This window comes from Bactrocera neohumeralis, unplaced genomic scaffold (assembly GCF_024586455.1).
Source record: "Bactrocera neohumeralis isolate Rockhampton unplaced genomic scaffold, APGP_CSIRO_Bneo_wtdbg2-racon-allhic-juicebox.fasta_v2 cluster09, whole genome shotgun sequence".
Taxonomy (NCBI): domain Eukaryota; kingdom Metazoa; phylum Arthropoda; class Insecta; order Diptera; family Tephritidae; genus Bactrocera; species Bactrocera neohumeralis.
In genome coordinates this window covers 11,354,647-11,374,302 of record NW_026089622.1, presented here as the reverse complement: position 1 = coordinate 11,374,302, position 19,656 = coordinate 11,354,647, and the positions used below count along the sequence as shown (strand labels likewise).

General features: G+C 35.3%; 1 protein-coding gene across 5 annotated transcripts in view; it reads left to right on the top strand.

Moving 5' to 3' along the window:
• The window catches only part of LOC126764544 (protein PALS2), a 161,994-nt gene that overhangs the window by 73,073 nt on the left and 69,265 nt on the right, over nt 1-19,656 (top strand). For all 5 annotated transcript variants that reach the window (XM_050482236.1, XM_050482237.1, XM_050482239.1 and 2 more), the window contains one exon: nt 4,767-4,901. In XM_050482236.1, coding sequence (XP_050338193.1) covers nt 4,767-4,901 — 135 coding nt within the window. The remainder of the gene's footprint in view (nt 1-4,766; nt 4,902-19,656) is intronic.

Here is a 19,656-nt window from a genome sequence, read left to right as displayed (position 1 = left end):
ATCCCGTTATGTGTACCGTTATTTTTCATGAAAAATTGATACTTTTCAAAGATCGTAGGTCATTGTGTAGGAAATATCTTTAAGTTTAATAAACTTTTCAATTTTTCTTGTTTCAGCAACTCATTTGGCCGGAATCATGCCAGCAGTTAGGGCACTTTTTTTTTGGCACCTCCGAAGACAGACCATAACCCCGTTAGTTTTCAACATTTTTGTAAAAAAAAACTTAAAATATGTTTGAAAATATACTTTATTATGTTCAAAGAAGTTCGAAATATTCAATCGCGTACTTTCTTTTATAAAAATTCACGAAAATCGCCTAATTTTTCATGCGTCACACGGGATAGCCCCTTAACAAAATGTTGAAAATAAAAGATTTAAACGCTGGTGAACAACAAGACAAACAATGATTTTAATAGAAGTCCAAAATAGCCATTCTCATGAAGAAAACCTTTCTAATCACTTTAACAATCTCAATACAGTATTAAATCGTTTCAACCCGCAATTAATTTTAGTCGAAGCAAAAGAAAAAGAAGAAGAAAATATTTTTAAAAACAAACGCATTTTTACCGATATAAGAGATATCAACTCTCCCAACGTCATTAATATTGTAAATAAACATTTTAACAGATCGCTAAATATTTTGAACTTAATGAAAAAGAACATAATGAAGTAGAACAAATACTTTTAAATACTTACGCAAACAATCAAAATATTTCTTTTGTAATTTGTACAAACTTTGCCAAAGACATAGAAGATGAATATAAACTAAAGAGACAAATATCGTTTTTCCATAAAATCGAAGTAGGACATTCAGGCATTATTCCAACTTTAGAGGGAATGAAGCATAAAGTATACCATCCACAACTAAAATTTAAAATCCATCAAATAATAAATAATTGCGACATATGCTATGGTGGAAAAAGTGATAGAAATCCAATCAAAGCTAAATTTCAAATTATCGAAACACCAAATATAGTTAATGAAATTGTTCATATAGATACTTATGTTAACAGTAAACAGTCATTTATAATATTTATCGATACATTTTCAAAACATGTCATTTCTTTCCATTTAGCCGATAGAAATAGTCAAACAGTCATAGATAAAAATAATGAATTTTTGTCAATTAAAACCCATATAAAAAGGTTTGCTTTCGATCATGGATTTAATTCAAAACCAATCCGTTCATTTTTAAAAAATGAACTTACTAAAGCGTTAGATACAAAGAAGAACAAAAATTTATTAAAAGAAATCTAGGAAACGTACATACATCAAATATTAAACGTCCTTTAAAATTTTCAAATATGATAACAGAAACTCTAACGACAATTAACCCATTTTAAAAATAAAATCTATCCCATTCAGTATAATGTACAATATATAACTTTTAAAAGAAGATAAAAACAAAATATCCTTTTTTTTGAATTCCGAATAACCTATATTCCCATCGATCGTCTCAATTTTAACAAACAATTTTAAAATTCTAAAAACATAAAACAATAATTACCTATAATAATTTATATTAATATCGATATAAAACAACGTTTCTTTTGTTTAAGCACTATAGATACGCTAAGCTATTGAAATCATATTTAAAATTCCAAATTAAAAATGTTAACAAATTACACATTAAAAAAATTTATTTCATACTACTGAATTAATTAAAATTTAATCAAATTATTATATATTTTTGTAACGAGATTTAGGAGAATCTCGAATCCAAGAGTGGAGGAGTTACGTTCTTATATGGTATTTACATATATACATACATATATGTACGTACTTATGTTCACATAGAAAATGCAGAACATCCTACTAACATATGAACATAGAATTTGGGTTCCAAATTCAGCTCAGTTTAGTTAAGGGCGAGCGTGTTTCTACTATGTCAACGTCAGCTCAACTATAAATTAAACTATACAAAGAATGTCCATACAGTTAATGTTAACATAAGAATTAAGCGAACTAACAAAGAATGTTAGTACAGCTAGATAAAGGAGGTTGTGAAAATGGCCGAAGCTTTTTTTATTACAAAACCATAACTCGCGTGAGTCGTGTCAAGCTGTCATGCTATTTTTGTTCACTATTGTTTAACATTTCATTACGAAAATACTTTGGTGAGAAAATAATTTAATGTTTTGGCTTGGTCGACTGACCACCAAGATCATGTGATATTACACCGTTAGACTTTTTCCTGTGGGGATATGTACAGTGTAAAGTCTCGCTTCGATTTTTTCTTTTTGGATCACTTTTACTATTGTAAATGGTTCAAATGAAAAATGAAAATAAAAAAGTATAACTTTTTTTCTTTTTTTTAAAACATAATACTGAAATTAATTAGAATTCCAAAATAAAAAGGTTTCAGCAATTTTCTTGAAAAAAATCAATTTCTCCATAAAGAAAGAATCATAATAACACCGTTTCCTAGAACACCTGGTTTAGTTTGTTCGATTTAGTGGAGAGTAAGTGCCGGTTCAAACGGTTTTTGTTTTGTGGGCGAGAGGTAGAAGAGGACATATGTATATGTTCTATGCATAGCATAAGAGGAATGTTCTAAAAAACTATGAAGAAAAAAGGAAAATCCATAGCGAAAAAAAATTACGGGTATTTAAAAATTCTGGATAAATTAGGGAATTCCCGTCATAAATGTTGCCTTGAAACTATTAATATCAGGTATTCTATGTATTGTTCTACCACTTTCATGGTAATTCCTTGTAAGCAAAATGTGAGATCAACGCACCAACAATCAAACGAACTATGCAAAACGCTTTAAGTGTAACGTAGCCAAACCGAACAAAAATTTGCGAAAATTTTATGAAAAGGAATGACAGAAAAACTCTACTCGAGTTGCCGTACTGTTGTGTGTATGTGACATCAAAAGGGAATTTGTTGACAATGAGTAACAAGGAAACCTGCGTCTAAAACTACCGGTTTAATGGACTTGGTTTTGTTCAGCTTTTATTCTAGTTTTATAGATTTGGAGATTCAATTCAATAGTTTTGCATTTCTTCCCTTTGAGCAGGTGCGCGTTTTGTGCCAGCCTCCGCCGTTATCACACATACCGACAGTCACAACTTACAACAATTATTTGTTTACAAAAATACATAGACAAAAATGTGAATGTGCTTTTATATATAGTATAGAAAGTTTTGTCTGTGATCGCACTCTCTAAGTTTACGATGGGAACTGATGATATTTAGATTTTTAAAAGGACTATACTAAACACTTTCAGTATACACAAACAGCTCGAGAATTATGGGTAACATTTTTATTCAATTGTATTCAGCTAGATTGAAAAGTATGTGTCTAACCTCATTGCTTTTCGGAAGAGTAAACGCTATCCAGAAGCACGTTTTCGCTACAGTTTTAAAGAGTTATATACAGTTAGAAAAAAAAATATCGATTTCTTAATGTACATATAAAAATTTGAAAAGGCGTTTCAAAGCTTTAAACACGTTTTTCTCAAAATGGTGTTTTCAAAGTCCGTGTCTAACATTAGTCGAAAACGGCTAAACCGATTATTCTCAAATTGTAGAACGAGCTCCTTAAATATATTTTTTAGTAATTAAACGAAGATTTTTTTCAACCGCTTTGTTTTTTTTTTTAACTTAAGGCCGAAATGTTGGCTAATTTTTTTTTTTTTTTAGAAACCGCCATTTTGTCGAAAGATTTTATTTTGGTTATTCCTTCGATTGCTTTACTAGACTTAGCATTACTTTAACGATATCTATTGGTTTTTTTTAATTTTAGTGGATTCAGTTCAGAGATATAGTGGTTACCGCAAAACGTCTTCTTGAGAGCAGTTCCCGGATATTAGCCATAATATGTATATACATTTTTGGATCAATAAATTTAAAAGTATTTTCAGGCAAAATTCTAGAAAATTCGTTTTTTTCGGTCTTCTAACTGTATATAACCCCTTGAAACTCCAGGCAAAAAAATATATTATCAATTCAAGGTAAAGTTTTCTGACTGGAGACTTTGATACCTTTACGACTACATATTTTTTCAATCCAGCACCATTCTTGGATTTTCAAATGTTATCAGAAAAATATTTCAGTAAAGTTTTTCTCGGAAAAATCTTCCTCTTTTTTGATTTCTAAAAACTGCACCGAGAAAATATTGAAATATGCATCTAGGGTAACAAACAAAATAGGTCTTTTAATAACACGTTTCTGGATGTGTATTTCAACTCTTACCAATACACTTTTTATCAATGGAAACAATACTATCACGTTTGAAATATACATTTATTTAAAGCTATATTTCTTAGTGCGTAATCGAATTGAAAAATAGTGAAAGTTTTGTATTTGATTCTGAATAGGTATTCTATGTATGTAGGTAGGCTTCTCATTGTTTTAGGTAAAAGAAATTTCAAAACAAACATAGCTTCTACAGTTGGTATTTGTAATTTTTAAAAGTTGGAAATGCGTAGTTAAGTCGGTTGCCTTTTATATTTCGGGATTAGAGAACAAAAACAAATTTTAAGCGTCGAAAATCACTTTATTGTTTTCCAAAATATTCTTCGTTAAGTTCTATATACTTTTGCATGCGTATAACCCAATTTTCGATAATAATTGGTTTCAGACAATTTTAGCACTTGTTCACACTTAATTATATATTTGCTTCTGCAGCATCTTAAAAAATGCTAATCCTTCAATTTTTTTGTACAACTGGTTCATGATATTGTGATATATGAACATTAATGACGTATGTACATATATAATGATGTATAAATAATATATAGATGTTTTAATTTTTTTCAGGCAACTTCTGATAATATATTGCCGGCAAATTTAAATAATAAACAAATTTGCGACGAAATTATTCGAAAGTGTTCACCATCTCGTCGCCTGGAATCACGAGAACTTGCAAAAATACTAATTCAACCGCATATTAGGGTAAGTTAAGAACGTTTAAATAAATAGGATTCTTACAAATTAAAATACACCTAAAAGTTTTTGCGCTTATACATTTTTTATTCCATGTTCATTTTGCTACAGAGTTTTTTTTGTGCCTTTATTTATTGAATCTGCCTGTTCAAAGCCTAACAATAAGTAATATAATCTGAAATTTATTTAAGAATAGACAAACTCAAAGTTCTTATTGAGGCTGTTTGATTCATACGACGGATACGTTGCTTTTCAGAAGGCTGGTATATCTTTTCTTTTTAAGCGGGTTTGATAACAGGGCTTTATCAAAGCATTATTCTTCTTTACTGGCGTAGACACCGCTTACGCGATTATAGCCGAGTTAACAACAGCGCGCCAGTCTTATTTTTGCAACGTGGCGCCAATTGGAAATGCCAAGCGAAGCCAGGTCTTTCTCCACTTGATCTGTCGTCTATCTTTACTTCTTTGGCCACTGCGCAAAAGCCCATTAATCTTCTGCAGAACCTTTCTCTCAAAAATTCTTAAGGCCGACTCATGAGATGTTGTCATCATCCATGCCTCTGCACCATATAGCAGGACGGGAATAATGAGCGACTTATGGAGTTTGGTTTTCGTTCGTCGAGAGAGGACTTGACTTCTCAATTGCTTACTCAGTCCAAAGTAGCACCTGTTGGCAAGAGTTATCCTAAGTTATATTTCGAAGCTTACATTGATGTTGGTTCCAAGATAGACAAAATTATCTACAATTTCGATTTTATGACTGTCAACAGTGACGTGGAAGCCTAGTCGCGACTATTTGTTTGATGACAGGAGATGTTTCGTCTTGTCCTCGTTCACTGCCAGACCCATATGCTTTGCTTTCTCATCCAGTTTGGAGAAAGCAGGAACTAACGGTGCGAATGTTGAGGCCAATGGTATCAATATCATGGGCATACGCCAGCAGCTGCACACTCTTATAAAAGATTGCACCTGCTCGATTAAGTTATGCAGCTCGAATTGTTTTCTCCAAGAGCAGATTGAAGAAGTCACATGAAAGGGAGTTGCCTTGTCTGAAACCTCGATTGGTATCGAACGGCTCGGAGAGGTCCTTCCTGATCCTGACGGAGCTTTTGATATTGCTCAACGTCAGTTTACACAGTGGTATTAGTTTTGCGGGGATACCAAATTCAGACATCGCGGCTTAAAGGCAGCTCCTTTTCGTGCTGTCGAAGGCAGCTTTGAAATCGACGAAGAGGTGGTGTATGTCGATTCTCCTTTCACGGGTATTTTCCAAGATTTGTCGCATGGTGAATATCTGGTCGATTGTTAATTTTCCAAGTCTAAAGCCACACCAATAAGGTCCAATCAGTTTGTTGACAGTGGGCTTTAATTTTTCTCACAATACGCTTGATAGAACCTTATATGCGATATTTAGGAGAGTTATTCCACGGTAGTTGGCGCAGAGCAAACTTAAATTCCAATCGCTGGGCATGCTTTCGTAAGACCATATTTTACAAAGAAGCTGATGCATGCTCGTTATCAGTTCTTCGCCACCGTGCTTGAATAGCGCAGCCGGCAATCCATCGGCCCCACTGCTTTGTTGTTTTTCAGACGGGCGATTGCTATTCGAACTTCTTCATGGTCGGGAAATGGAAAATCTGCTCCATCGTCATCGATTGGGGAATCGGGTTCGCCTTCTCCTGGCGTTGTACGTTCACTGCCATTCAACAGACTGGAGAAGTGTTCCCTCCATAATTTATGTATGCTCTGGGCATCGGTGACTAGATCACCATTGGGGGTTGTACAAGAGTATGCTCCGGTCTTGAAACCTTGTGTAAGTCGCCGCATTTTTTCGTAGAATTTTCAAGCATTACCCCTGTCGGCAAGCTTGTCAAGCTCTTCATACTCACGCATTTCGGCCTCATTCTTTTTCTGTCTGCAAATGCTTTCCTCTTCAACTCTCGGAATCTATCCCATCCCGCACGTGTTGTGGTCGATCGTAACGTTGCGAGGTAGGTAGTCTGTTTTCTCTCCGCTGCGACACGGCACTCCTCATCGTACCAGCTGTTCTTTAGCATTTTCCAAAAAACCAATGGTTTCGGTTGCAGCTGTACGTAAGGAGCTTGAAATGCCGTCCCACAGTTCTCTTATACCGAGTTGTTGATTAGTGCTATCAGAGAGCAGGAGTGCAAGCCGAGTGGGAAATCGTTCGGCTGTCTGTTGTGATTGCAGCTTCTCGACGTCGAACCTTCTTTGTGTTTGTTGACCTGCGTTTTTTGCTGCACAGAAACGGTTGCGAATCTTGGATGCAACAAGATAGTGGTCCGAGTCGATGTTAGGACCTCGGAGCGTACGCACATCTAAACCACTGGAGACGTGTCTTCCATCCATCACAACATGATTGGTCTGGTTGACAAAGATACCTTATTTGCCACAAGGACCTACTCGCCTCAGTCCTTGTCCCGTCCATCGCATTTCTTGGACGACGGTGATGTCAGCCTTCACTCTAACGAGGACATGAACCAGCTGGGCAGCCGCACCTTCCCAATTAAGGGACCGGACATTCCAGGTGCGTTTGCCATGGTCGTTATAAAAAGGGGGCTTTCTGAGGCTTTTTGTTCCTTTCCATTGGTAGTGTTTTTTTACGTGACGGGTCCCAAACCCAGTGCACAACCCTGTGGAGAGGATGTTTTGTCTTCTCACTTTAGCTCGCCTTCAAACGGCTGTTTTCTGGCTACCCAGAGGATAATTGGTCAAAGACCGGAAGTCGGAAGCTGCTTGAGCCATATGTAAAAGAATCGTTTCTGGCCACCCCCAAGTGAATGGCAAAGCAATAGGCAATAAATTTGGATGATTAAGGAGCTTCACTTCATAGTTTCTGCTGTTGTCTACTTATTTATTTAGTATAGGAATATGATTATCTTTGTGAATATCAATATCTTGCCCCACAGTTGAATACCATACATCCAAATCTAACTACCCAAGAAATTTCATTGACACTGGTAAATCACCGTTAGGTCTGTTTTTGGCCCAATTACGCCATTTGTCTCGCTTCTGCAGTATAAAGCGCTTAATACACTACACCAGCATGCTTTCGCAATCACCAACAAGCTTGAAACATACACTGCACCAGCATGTTGATGCAATATTAATTTTTTTACAAATTGTATGTGTATGGAAAAGGTCGTTATGGACGGAGACAAATTGTCTTGAAAAGAAAACACAAAAAATGAAAGAAAAAAGCGTGTTTGGATTAAGGATTGGTTAAAAGATAAACATGAATTAGGCAATACCAAACTTTTAAGACGGTTGGAAACCAACGTCAAAAATGATTTCCTTACTTTTATGAGGATGGATGAATTAGGAAGAAAAGAACAAAGGTTTTAAATTTTTCTACCATTTTGTTGTAACAGATGCTTTTTATTTCGAGGTTACAATATTCCACTCTTAGTTATCCACAGGCACGGCAATGATTCTTATGTATTAATAAATTCTCCCCAAAATAGTTTTTTCTTTGAATTCATTTGTATCTGTGATGTTCACTTTTTGCAAATTCTAATTAAATGCGGTAAATTCACAATACATTACACTAGCATGCTTGTGCAATCAGAAAAATATTAAAATCGTTTTGGTTTTGCTCCAGCAGATGGTGCAATCACACCACAAGTACATACACGATTAATCAGCTGGCACCATCAGGTGATTGCACCAGCATACTGGTGTAGTGTATTGGGCGCTTAAGCAAAGAGTACTAACATATTTGTAGTTATGTTGCTATTGTTGAAATAAATTGTAAATTTTCCATCATATTCAGCTATAAAGTACACAGTACTTTATCTGAAAAAAGTATATTTAATATAATCTGTATTATTTGAAATCTGTAACTTTTTATTAAATAATTGTGATTATCACACTGGTGTTCGATGTCATAACTCAAAAATGCTTCTTAATTTCGCCGCTAAATTAGAAAATCCACAATACTTGCGTAAGGCGCTCCTTAAAGAAGGTATTCTATTTCATAGATGTCGATTTGATTATAAAATTTCAAAAATTTATAGGAACTGTTTCTGTTTTTCTTTTTGTTTCTCCTGAACTTTTGCCATTTTTAGAGTTATGACACTTATGTATTTAGGTTTTCTCGAAGTGAATGAATAAATGAATGAAGAATCTTTCATTAAAATGAAGATTTTTAATTGGCTTATACATTTGTGGCCTTAGTAAAACTTTAACTCGCTTAAACATATATATTTGTCAGTTGGTTAACCATTCTTCGACCAAAGCCATATGCTAAATGCAAAGCCCTTGACGGTCTGGTGAGAAATTTATTACGGCATCAGGGGTGTGTTAGTTTTGAGATTACTGTGGCAGTGTTGCCTTTGATAAGAAAGCAACACGTTCTACGCCAAAAGTCTGGCATCACTGCCACAGTCACATGTCCTATTGGTAAATTGTTCCGAATCACTTGCGTAACAAACGCAACACAAACATTTTGAATAAGCGATAAAATGGAGAAGGAATTGTAAGAGAGTTGTGTATTACTTGTATGTTTGATATACAACATACATATTTTTTTTTTCAATATATTTTTATTTATTGAATCTGCTTTTGTTTCAAAAGCCTAACAACAAGTTATAAAATCGTAAATCTATTTAAAAACTAGACAGGCTCAAGTAAGTGATTGGCTGTTTTAGTGATACATTGCTCCATAGTATGCGGGCATATCTCTTCTTTTAAGGCGTGTTTGATCGCAGGAGTGGACCAAAGCATTAGACAAAGGGTTTGGGTGATCTCGGAGCTTAGATATATATTTAATTCTGCTGTGTTCTACTTGTTTCCTTACCATGGAAATACCAAGATCTTTATGGATATTTTCATTACGCATGTACCATGTTGAACACATTTTTGATTGGAATTATTATAATTATATCAATCTTAGTTGCACATGTCGTACCCCACAGTTGAATGCCATACATCCAGATCGGCTTTATGACCGCATTATATAAAAACACTTTGTTGTCTAGACTAAGTTTGGAGTTTTTATTTAATAGCCAATTTAAATTTGCACTCTTCATGCAAGTTATTTTACTAGCTACATATATGTTTTCTCCACGTAAGTCTTCTATCTAGGTGAATACCAAGATAAGTTACCTTGTTCGCTTGGGGTACTAAAATATTGCTAATTTTTACTGCCGGGCACATTTTTGGTTTAACGAAAACGTAACAAGCTTTTGTTCATCACATTTATACGCCAGTTGGCTAGCCATTCTTCGACAAACCTTAAGTGCTCGGCTAATTTTCTTGATTATATTATGTGGTATTTGTTACTTCCCACTATAGCTGTATCGTCCGCAAAAGTTGAAGTTAATACATTGTTAGCTGTTGGAAGATCTGCTGTATATATGATGTAGTATAGTGTTGGGCCTAAAACACTGCCCTGAAGTACACCAGCCCTTATCTGTCAATCATCAGATATGAAATCTAATACTTTTACCATAAATTTTCTATTTTTTAAATAAGACGCCAATGTTTTAAACAATTCTAAAGGTAGAATATTTTTTAATCTTATATAAAAGGCCCTTATGCCACACCTTATCAAACGCCTGAGCCACGTCTAGAAATAAAGCTGAACTCTGTGCTCAAAGGCTTTTCTTATGTCGTGCTATGTTTTCCACGAAACCCGAATTGGTGCGTTGGTATTATATTATTTTCGTGGAGGAAAGGAGTCATCTTTGATAGTAATAATTTTTCAAAAATTTTAGAAAGACAGGATAGAAGGCTGATTGGTCTGTATGTAGACGGCTGTGTTAAGTCTTTCCCAGGTTTATCTATCAAGATAATCTGCGACCTTTTTCCATGAAATAGGATAGTATCAGAGATTAAGAATTGCATTGAAGAGCAAAGAGAGCACTTTTACGGCAATATTTGGTAACTCAATTAGCATTTTTGGGGTAATATTATCATGTCCTGGTGTCATTTTTGGGTTAAGTTCTTTTATTATTGTAGTAACTTCAGAAGTCGAAGTCCTAATAGACACAAGCGACTCGTTTGCGGTATCGGGCAAGGTTGGCAACTTAAAGTTGTTCTTTGGGCAATTGGGTTGAAATTCCTCTTCTAGGTGATTTGCGAAGCAATTTGCTTTATCCTCACCACTACGTGCCCAATTACCATTCAACTGTCTTAGAGGCATGTTGGAATCTACTGGTGGCTTGAAAGACTTTTGGGCTTTCCAAAGGGAGTTTTGCTTGCTAGAATTTGGACACAGTCTGTTTATATAATTTTCAGTGTTGTGTTCTTCCTCGCGTTTAAGCGCTTTTTTTTACTTTCGTACAGCAGATTTCAGTTGAAGCAGAGTTGAAGGGGAGCGATTTAACTTCCATTCACGCCCAGCTCGCCTTTTCTCATTAACAAGTTTCTCTATTTCATTGGTGATCTTTCTAAAACCAAAAATTATTTTTGGTGTTGCCAATACAGCTGCATTAGTTATTACGTTATTAAATTCTTTTATGTTTTTTAATGTCGTTGTAATCTCCCCCTGCTAGAAATCTTTGACCTAGTGTTCCAAAGAAGTCTTTAAATTCGCTTTCTGTAATTATAAAACGAGGTGGACAGTTATAGCCGTAAGGGTTAAGTTAAGTTGCTATAATATCATTACGGGGTGTTTGTAACATTTGGTTACAACGTGCTTGAATGCCCTGTGACAACTTCGATTTCAAATCTTTATATAGAGGACAGCCCCTGTAGTTAGCAGTGTTATTTCCTCCACAATTGATGCATTTTTTATTTAATTCTTCTTTCTTAAGGGTGCATTTTGAAATGGAATGTAAATCACCACATACCACACAAACACTGCGTAGAGTGCAATATGATTTAGTATGCCCATATTCTTGGCAGTTAGTACATTGTACCTGACCGTTTCTTTTATGTGGTTCTTCAACAGTTACTACGATGCAGCAAATATTTCAAATTATATATTGCATGTGTTTCATTTTTTCTAAGTTGATTTGAGTTCGGCAACAATTCAATTTTAAACATTGGCTGTGGTACTTTGTTTCTATTAAATATATTTTCAACAGTTTTAATACCAAAACCGCATTCTTCCAATGCTTTTTTGACTTCACTAGAGTCTACGGCGGACTCTATACCCTAATTACAACAACTAGGCCCTTAGAACTCTTCAGTTGATACGATTAATAATTCTTTTTTTATTTGACAAAAATTTAACGATTTCCATAAAACTTTTTTCAGTGTAGGACTGAATTTTAGTTTCGTCTATATTGCCCTTTTTCAAAGGCACTATATGAAAATTGTTAGTACCTACAATTTAGTTTGTTTACAATTTAATAAATTGTTTTTTGTTTTACTTTTTCCTTGATTATTATTTTTTATTTTTGTAAAGATTGAATTCACGGAGCGAATTAATTAAGCACGTCCGTACACTTTGAACACTCTTTCGAATCGGAACATATGTTAAAATTTTGATATTCCTAAGCAATACATTCTGCGAGAAATAATTACTGCAATATTGCAGCAAAGTATCAGTAGAGTAGCCATTGACCATCGCAGCCTATGGCTACGTCATTCGCAAAAGTCGATATCAAAACGTATGCCTGCAGTATATAAGAAAGATCGCATGAGGTACACTAGCCCTTATAGGTGGTTCATTTAATATGAAATTACTACATTTCCTACTTTTTGTAACACTTTTATTAGCTTCACCTATATGTTTGTAATTTTTTTTAGTTTTAATGAATTACACTTACAAAGTTTGAAAGGCACAATTAGCAAATTTATTCAAACAAATTTTTAAAGAGAGTGAAAACACCATGGTTATAAAGTTAAAAATAAATATATGTAGTTTAAAAAAACTAAAAACAAGTTTTAAAAAAAATGAGAAACATTTCTGTTGGAGAGAACGGAGCAATTTAATTGCAACACTGCGAAGAATCCATAGCACTGAAACTTAGGTTAAGCTGTCATGTAATATCTGTAACTAATATCACTCACTTCCGTTTAATTGAATGAAATAAACGCATGTAAAACAACAGGTTATGGGCCCAGTCCATAGACTTTTAAATTAAAGTTTTATTTTATTAGCTACATTGACTAAAATGTTTCGTATATCATCAATTGAATTATATATGGTGATAGTGACTGTGAGGATTGATCCGCTAAACGCGGATAACTACGATACCTGGATGTTACACATGCGTGCAATTCTTGTGAAAGCTGACTTATGGAGCTAGGCATCTGGAGCTATACCTTGTCCAAACGACAATAACGCAGCGAAGTGGATACATTTCGATTACACCATCAGAATCGGACCTGATAACTGAATGCGAAACTTCACACGAAATGTGGAAAAAGTTAGAGTCTACGTTCCAATCAAAGGGCCCTGTGCGAAAAGCCACCCTACTGAAACGTTTTGCACTCGCCCGCATGAAGAAAGGCGAGAACGTTCGCGAACATCTATGGTAAGTCTTCTAACAATCACAACAAAAAGTCAACAAAAGAAAAACAAGATAAACGAGCTTGCTACAAGTGCGGCAAAGTTGGTCACATATCGCCAAATTGTCCATCAAGACAAAAGAAAAAAAAACAACAACACTACAACACTACAGGAACGAAAAAGGAGAACTTCGAAAAATTCATATTATTCGAATCAGCATGTACAATAACAAACGCCGGCGAATATTGGTGCTTAGACAGCACATATGAGTGCGAAAAATAGCGAATTCAATAACTTTAGAGAGATTAGCAAGACTCTATGTAGCGTTAAAGTTATTATCCACGAAAATAACAGCGAAGAGCGAATTAATTTCGAAAATGTATTGTACGTTAAAGATTTAAGAACGAATTTACTTTCCGTTTCGATTACGAATAATTAATTAATAATAATTAATAATTAATAAATTACGAATAAGAGGTATGAAGTAATTTTTCGGCGAAATGAATCTGTCATTTCAAAGAATGGGGAAACAATTCTGACAGCGATAAGAATCGGTGACTTGTACTATGTTAAAGGCTTTGAACAATCTGTGAGGTTTTCGCAAATGAAGCCAAAAAGCATAAACACATAGCACGTACGAATGGGCCATCTAACCGAAAAGGATTTAAAACGCGCAATTGGTATGGTTCACGATATAAATTTTCATACAAATGAAAAACTGCAAACTTGCGAAATCAGTTTAAGCGAAAAACAAACACGAGAAAGATTTTCAAAGCAGAGGGACCAACGTACAACCGAGTTACTAGAGATTGTACACAGCGACGTTTGCGGTCCAATGAAGGTTTGCTCACATTCAGGTGCAAAGTACTTCGTGACATTCACTGACGATTTTTCGAGATATTCCGAGGTTTATTTCATGAAAAATAAGTCAAGAGTTTTAGAAAAACGTAAAATATTTAAGAATATGGCGGAAACGTATACAGGGAAGAAAGTTAAAACACTACAGACAGACAATGGGTTGGAGTATATGAGTAGCGAGTTTCAAAACTATTTAACCCTCATCGAGACCCTCGGGTCTGGCCAGGCATATTTTGTTTTTAAATGTTATTTAAATATATTTAGAGTGTAGCAAACGACTTGCGTTTCCAGGTAGCTTCCTAGAATTTTATTGTCTATATAATTCAGAAAAAAATTCAAGGATATCGTATCGAAAAGGACGAAAAAAGGATATTATAATATTACACCTTAGTGCCCCAATGGTGCTTGGCTAGACCCCATATATTTTGTATGAAAATATATGAACTTTGGTATGTTTCTATCACTTCGCACGGTTGATTTATCTGTTTTCATGTTGGTTACATGTCCAAATTGGTTTGTATGTTTATCTAGGTCAAATACTTTAGCCGCTAGAGCGTTTTAAAGGTTATGAAAAATGTAATTGTTCTCAAAATGTTACATTTTTTGTGAACGATATTGCCACGCCCCTGGTAGGAATAGAGGGGAGGTTGAGGGCTTTCCTGAAAGCCCCAGGGGTGAACTAACTTGCAAAATGGTTTTGAAAACCCAAAGCGAACCGATTTCAAACAAATTTGGTGCATTACATTATCCTAACATTGCGTTCCAAAGTAAACAAAACTTTTTGAATCTAGCGCCCCTGGTGGCGCCATCTATATGTCGACTGGTGCGTTAGAATCTGCTATCATCGATTGTACAGTTCATGACATTTCATAGATTGGAAGTGATGTTATTGCATTTTAGGTGTCAGTATGTTTGTGTTATCGATGCGAAAAAAAGCTTCGAACAAAGAGCCAACATTAACTTTCAAAATTGTAAAACAAAAATTTACATTCCATCTGAATCATTCACTTTACGGTATATAAATCAAGCATTAGATAATAAATTGGGGTAAAACTTTCAAGTCAAGTTCACAACTTTGGTTGAATATGAACAAAAAAATACTTCGTTGACCCTGTAATAATATATGTAGCTCAAAGACCTACTATATGTAAAATTTCATTAAGATCAGTTGAGTAGTTCGCGAGATATTTTGACAACCGACTTTGAAAACATAGTTTAAAAAAACGCGTTTTTAAGTGATTATAAAGCTGATAGATGTTTTAGAATTATGTTTTGTCACACCTTGAAGCCCATGTACACCCTTAAATAGATTTGCAAACATCTAGTTGACATTACTACCTAAGTATTGGTGATGGTATCTGAGGTACCTTAATAAAATGAAAGGAGTATATTTTCCTATTAGCAATATGTACACCTGTGGCCACGCACAACTTACCACTTTAATTTCTTAATTTTTTTTGAAATTTTTTCGTTCTTTTACGATTTTTTCAAAAATTTTTTGTTTTAATGAATTTAGTAAGCACAAATACATTATAATACATTACCTAGATATATTTTTAGTTTTTAATTTGTTTTATTTAATGAGTAAAACACAAAAGTGATTTTCTTTGCTTCTACACAAGCGTTTTATTTTATTATTGGTTTAAAATTAATAACGCGACAAAACTTTGTACATCAATTTAACATAATAAAAGAAAAAATTAAATTTAATTATGATATAAGCTCTAATATGGCGTCGAACCGCCTTTAAAGATATTATAGCTTCAATGCGAGAAGGCATTGATTCGAAAAGATTTACCATAACATCCTCTGAAATTTCTTCCTCCCATACTTTTAACAAAATTTTTTTTTTAGTTCTATTTTACTTTTATGCTTACATATGTTGACCAACGTTCCATTTCATTAAATGCCAAAAGAGCTCAATGGAATACAAGTCGAGAGAGTTTCCTAGCCAATCCATGTGCTGAACTCCCAGGTCTGCAAACATCTTCATCGCCTGAGAAGTTTAAAAATGTAATTTTTAGTGACGAAAAAAAGTTTAATTTGGATGGTCCAGATGGTCATCACAAATATTGGAGAGATACATGACATCCTATCGCTATAAGCGAAACCATAATGGGGGATCTTTACTGGTATGGGCTGTCTTTAGTTCTAAAGGCAAATCTCATATGTGTTTTTTACCTACTAAAGCGAATTCCGAAGTATTCATTGATCTACTGGATAGTGAGCTCATTTCTTTTGCTGAGTATTTTCATGACGACAATTGGATATTTCAGCAAGACAACGCCCCGATTGTCTCGCGGTACGAAAGCATTTTTTCAGTCCCGGAATATCCAATTATTGGATTGGACAGCTTTGAGTCCTGTCCTTAACCCCATAGAGGACCTTTGGGGTTTACTTACTGCTAAAGTATATGCACATTTGGGTGGGTCGATTCCGGACTTTTTTCGATTCGGGATTTCTAATAGTGCGGAAAAGTTGCCTTAGTACTTCCTGATTCCAATGCAACTCTTTGCTTTGAGATCGGATTGCATCTTCAACCCCAACTCCGGTCTTGAAATTTCGGAAAGTCGCCTAAAATCGTGAATTGTCTACCTAGCGCCTGAAATACGCATCCCATGGCAAAATGTATAAAACAAAAGTTATTTGTCATGTCATTTGCTATCGAAATGGTATATGTGATCATGGCAGTAGGACGAACCGTTCCCGAGATACGAGCGAAAAGGCGGCGCACCACAGCGCAAGGTGAAAATTGTTGCAGCTTTCAGCTAACCTGTATTGGTCACCCAGAACCCACCGCGTGGAGGTGACTGCTCTTCTGGTTCCTCCCAAGCCCAACCCAACCAACCAACCATATGTCAGGCTTGTTTTAGTCTGAATCTGTGTCAAATTTATTGATAAAATCAGATTTTGTACTAAACTTTGGCACTTGTTGAATAGATTTCAGTGTAGAGCGTATAAAACGATCACGAGATTGGGAGCCAATAACTTTAGAAGATGCCTCTGTCACCAGTTTGACGGTTCTCTCGACTGCCACGGTGTGAGAGGGGAATTCACTAAATTTCCATACCTCTGCAGTGTCTCCCGACAGTTTATGAGTTCTTTGTTAGAAACTGAACAAAGAACTGGTGGAACAGTCAAGGTAATAGTCTTCCAGTTAATCATATCGTAATAATTATTAGCTTTGAAATTCAGCTTTGGCACTTTATTACATCTAACCCTTCCATTTACAGTGTCAGACTCTGCTTCTCTGGCTGCCAGAAGACGGTCAAGGGCCAACTTTCTGACTTCTCTCCGTTCGTCAGTCATCATACTAAGGAGAATGTTTTCCGGAAGAGCAAAGAAAGCATTCTGCTGAATGGATGAATCGACAACCTTGCGCAGTTTAGCAGGTAAGTATCTCACCTTTGAATTGCAGCATAGAGATGGCGCAAGCCATCTTTGATTCCACTGTTGAATGTTATTGAGAACCACAAAGGTGAGTAAACTGTAAGTATGTACTTGACCAAAATCTTTATTTCCTTTGTTGGTTTGTCAGTAGAAATGTATAATTTCTGACTTCTGTTTGCACAGGTGAGCCAGCGAGACTTGCACATGTTACCTGGATGCATCGACGCTAAATCTGAGGAACATTGACCGGAAATAACAGCTTCTGATATTTTATAGAGATAAGCTTGGTCTGTGCCAAGTTGGGTCGGATTAATAACCTCAGAAGGTAATTGGCAGGATGGAAAACTTTCAAATTTGACAACAGGCAACTTCTCACAATCAGGGAGCAGTTTACCTATGTATGTTGTGTGTTTTGTTTGGTTTTAGAGGATGGAAAAGCAAATTCATCATCAGCATCGTTTTTGGAAGAATCCATGTGCGACGCACCTACATTGTTGTCGTCTGTATGAGAGTCTGGCTGATCTGAATGGTCACGTGTTCTAGCTGATACTTTTCTGGTAAGTGTTGATGTTGAATGCTTTTCTTTACGTTCATTTTTCTTTGTAATCTTTTTTGTTTCAGGTAGATCAACACTTCCAATGCGACCAATTTTTCTGGTTCTCTGGTCCAAGAGAAATGGTTGTTCATTGATAGGAACTTTCCTTTCCTTTGGACAAGTACATGAAGAAAAATAAATGCATTTACAAACAGCGATGTGAAATAATTTTCCGGCAGAAGAGACAAAGTCGTCTCTTTTAGAGCTCAAACCTATTGAGTTCCTTAAAAACATTTGTTTAAGAGTCAGAAATTTCTTATGGTATGTGGTGAGCATTTGTACAACTCTGGTGTGAAACTATCGGAATAGATGACTTTTTGAGAGTATTTTCAACCTTTTTGCAACTATTTCTGTAACCTCTTTACTCCTAGGTTCATAGTTGTCGTCTCGGAGTCGCCCTATACGAAATCTTTCAAACTGATAACACAAAAGAACATCCTGGTAAGTAGGTAACTGGGACTCAGAGATTGTACGGATATATGCCAAACACAGGACATTTCTGTCTAAATTTAAATTTAGATACAGACATTTGGAGTTCTGTGTTCTGTTGAGAGAATATAAGTGATACCACTCGGCGAAATCAACGACAAGAGTGAAGGAACTCGATGAAAAACTATTTATGTGGAGACCAGTCCGAACGTGTCGTATGGCGCAGGGAAATGAATGTAAGTGATAGAACTCGGCGAAATCACCGACAAGAGTGAAGGAACTCGATGAAAAAATATTTGTGTGGAGACCTATCCGAACGTGTCCTTTGGCGTAGGTGAATGAATGTGAGTGATAGCACTCGGCGTAATCAACGTCATGAAGTGTGGCCCCAAGCCGATTTTCACCTTGCGCTGTGGCGCGCCGCCTTTTCGCTCGTATCTCGGGAACGGTTCGTCCTACGGCCATGATATACCATTTCGGTAGCAAATGACGTGACAAATAACTTTTGTTTTATACATTTTGCCATGAGATGCGTATTTCAGGCGCAATGTAAACAATTTCACGATTTTAGGCGAATTTCCGAAATTTCAAGGCCGGAGTTGGGGTTAAAGATGCAATCCGATTTCAAAACAAAAAGTTGCATTGGAATCAGGAAGTACTAAGGCAACTTTTCCGCACTATTAGAAATCCCGAATCGAAAAAAGTCTGGAATCTACCCACCCTAATGCACATGCCAAGCAGTATGATACTATTAAGCAGTTAAAAAGTGCCATTGTATCAGAGTGAGAGAAAATTGAGCTAACTACTCTGCAAAACTTAATAGGGTCCATACCACGAAGACTGTGCATGGTAAAACTTCTAAAGGGTAATATGTAATACTTACTAAAAATATTTAAAACATCAATTACTTAAAGTTTTTTTTTTTATTATATACGTGTTAAAATAACATTGGATATGAATTTTAAGAAGTTTCCTATTTTGCACATATAATTATTTTTTATGGAATTAAAGTAATATACTTTTTTTTTAATTAAAAAAATTAATATATAATTTGAATTTTGTTTTTG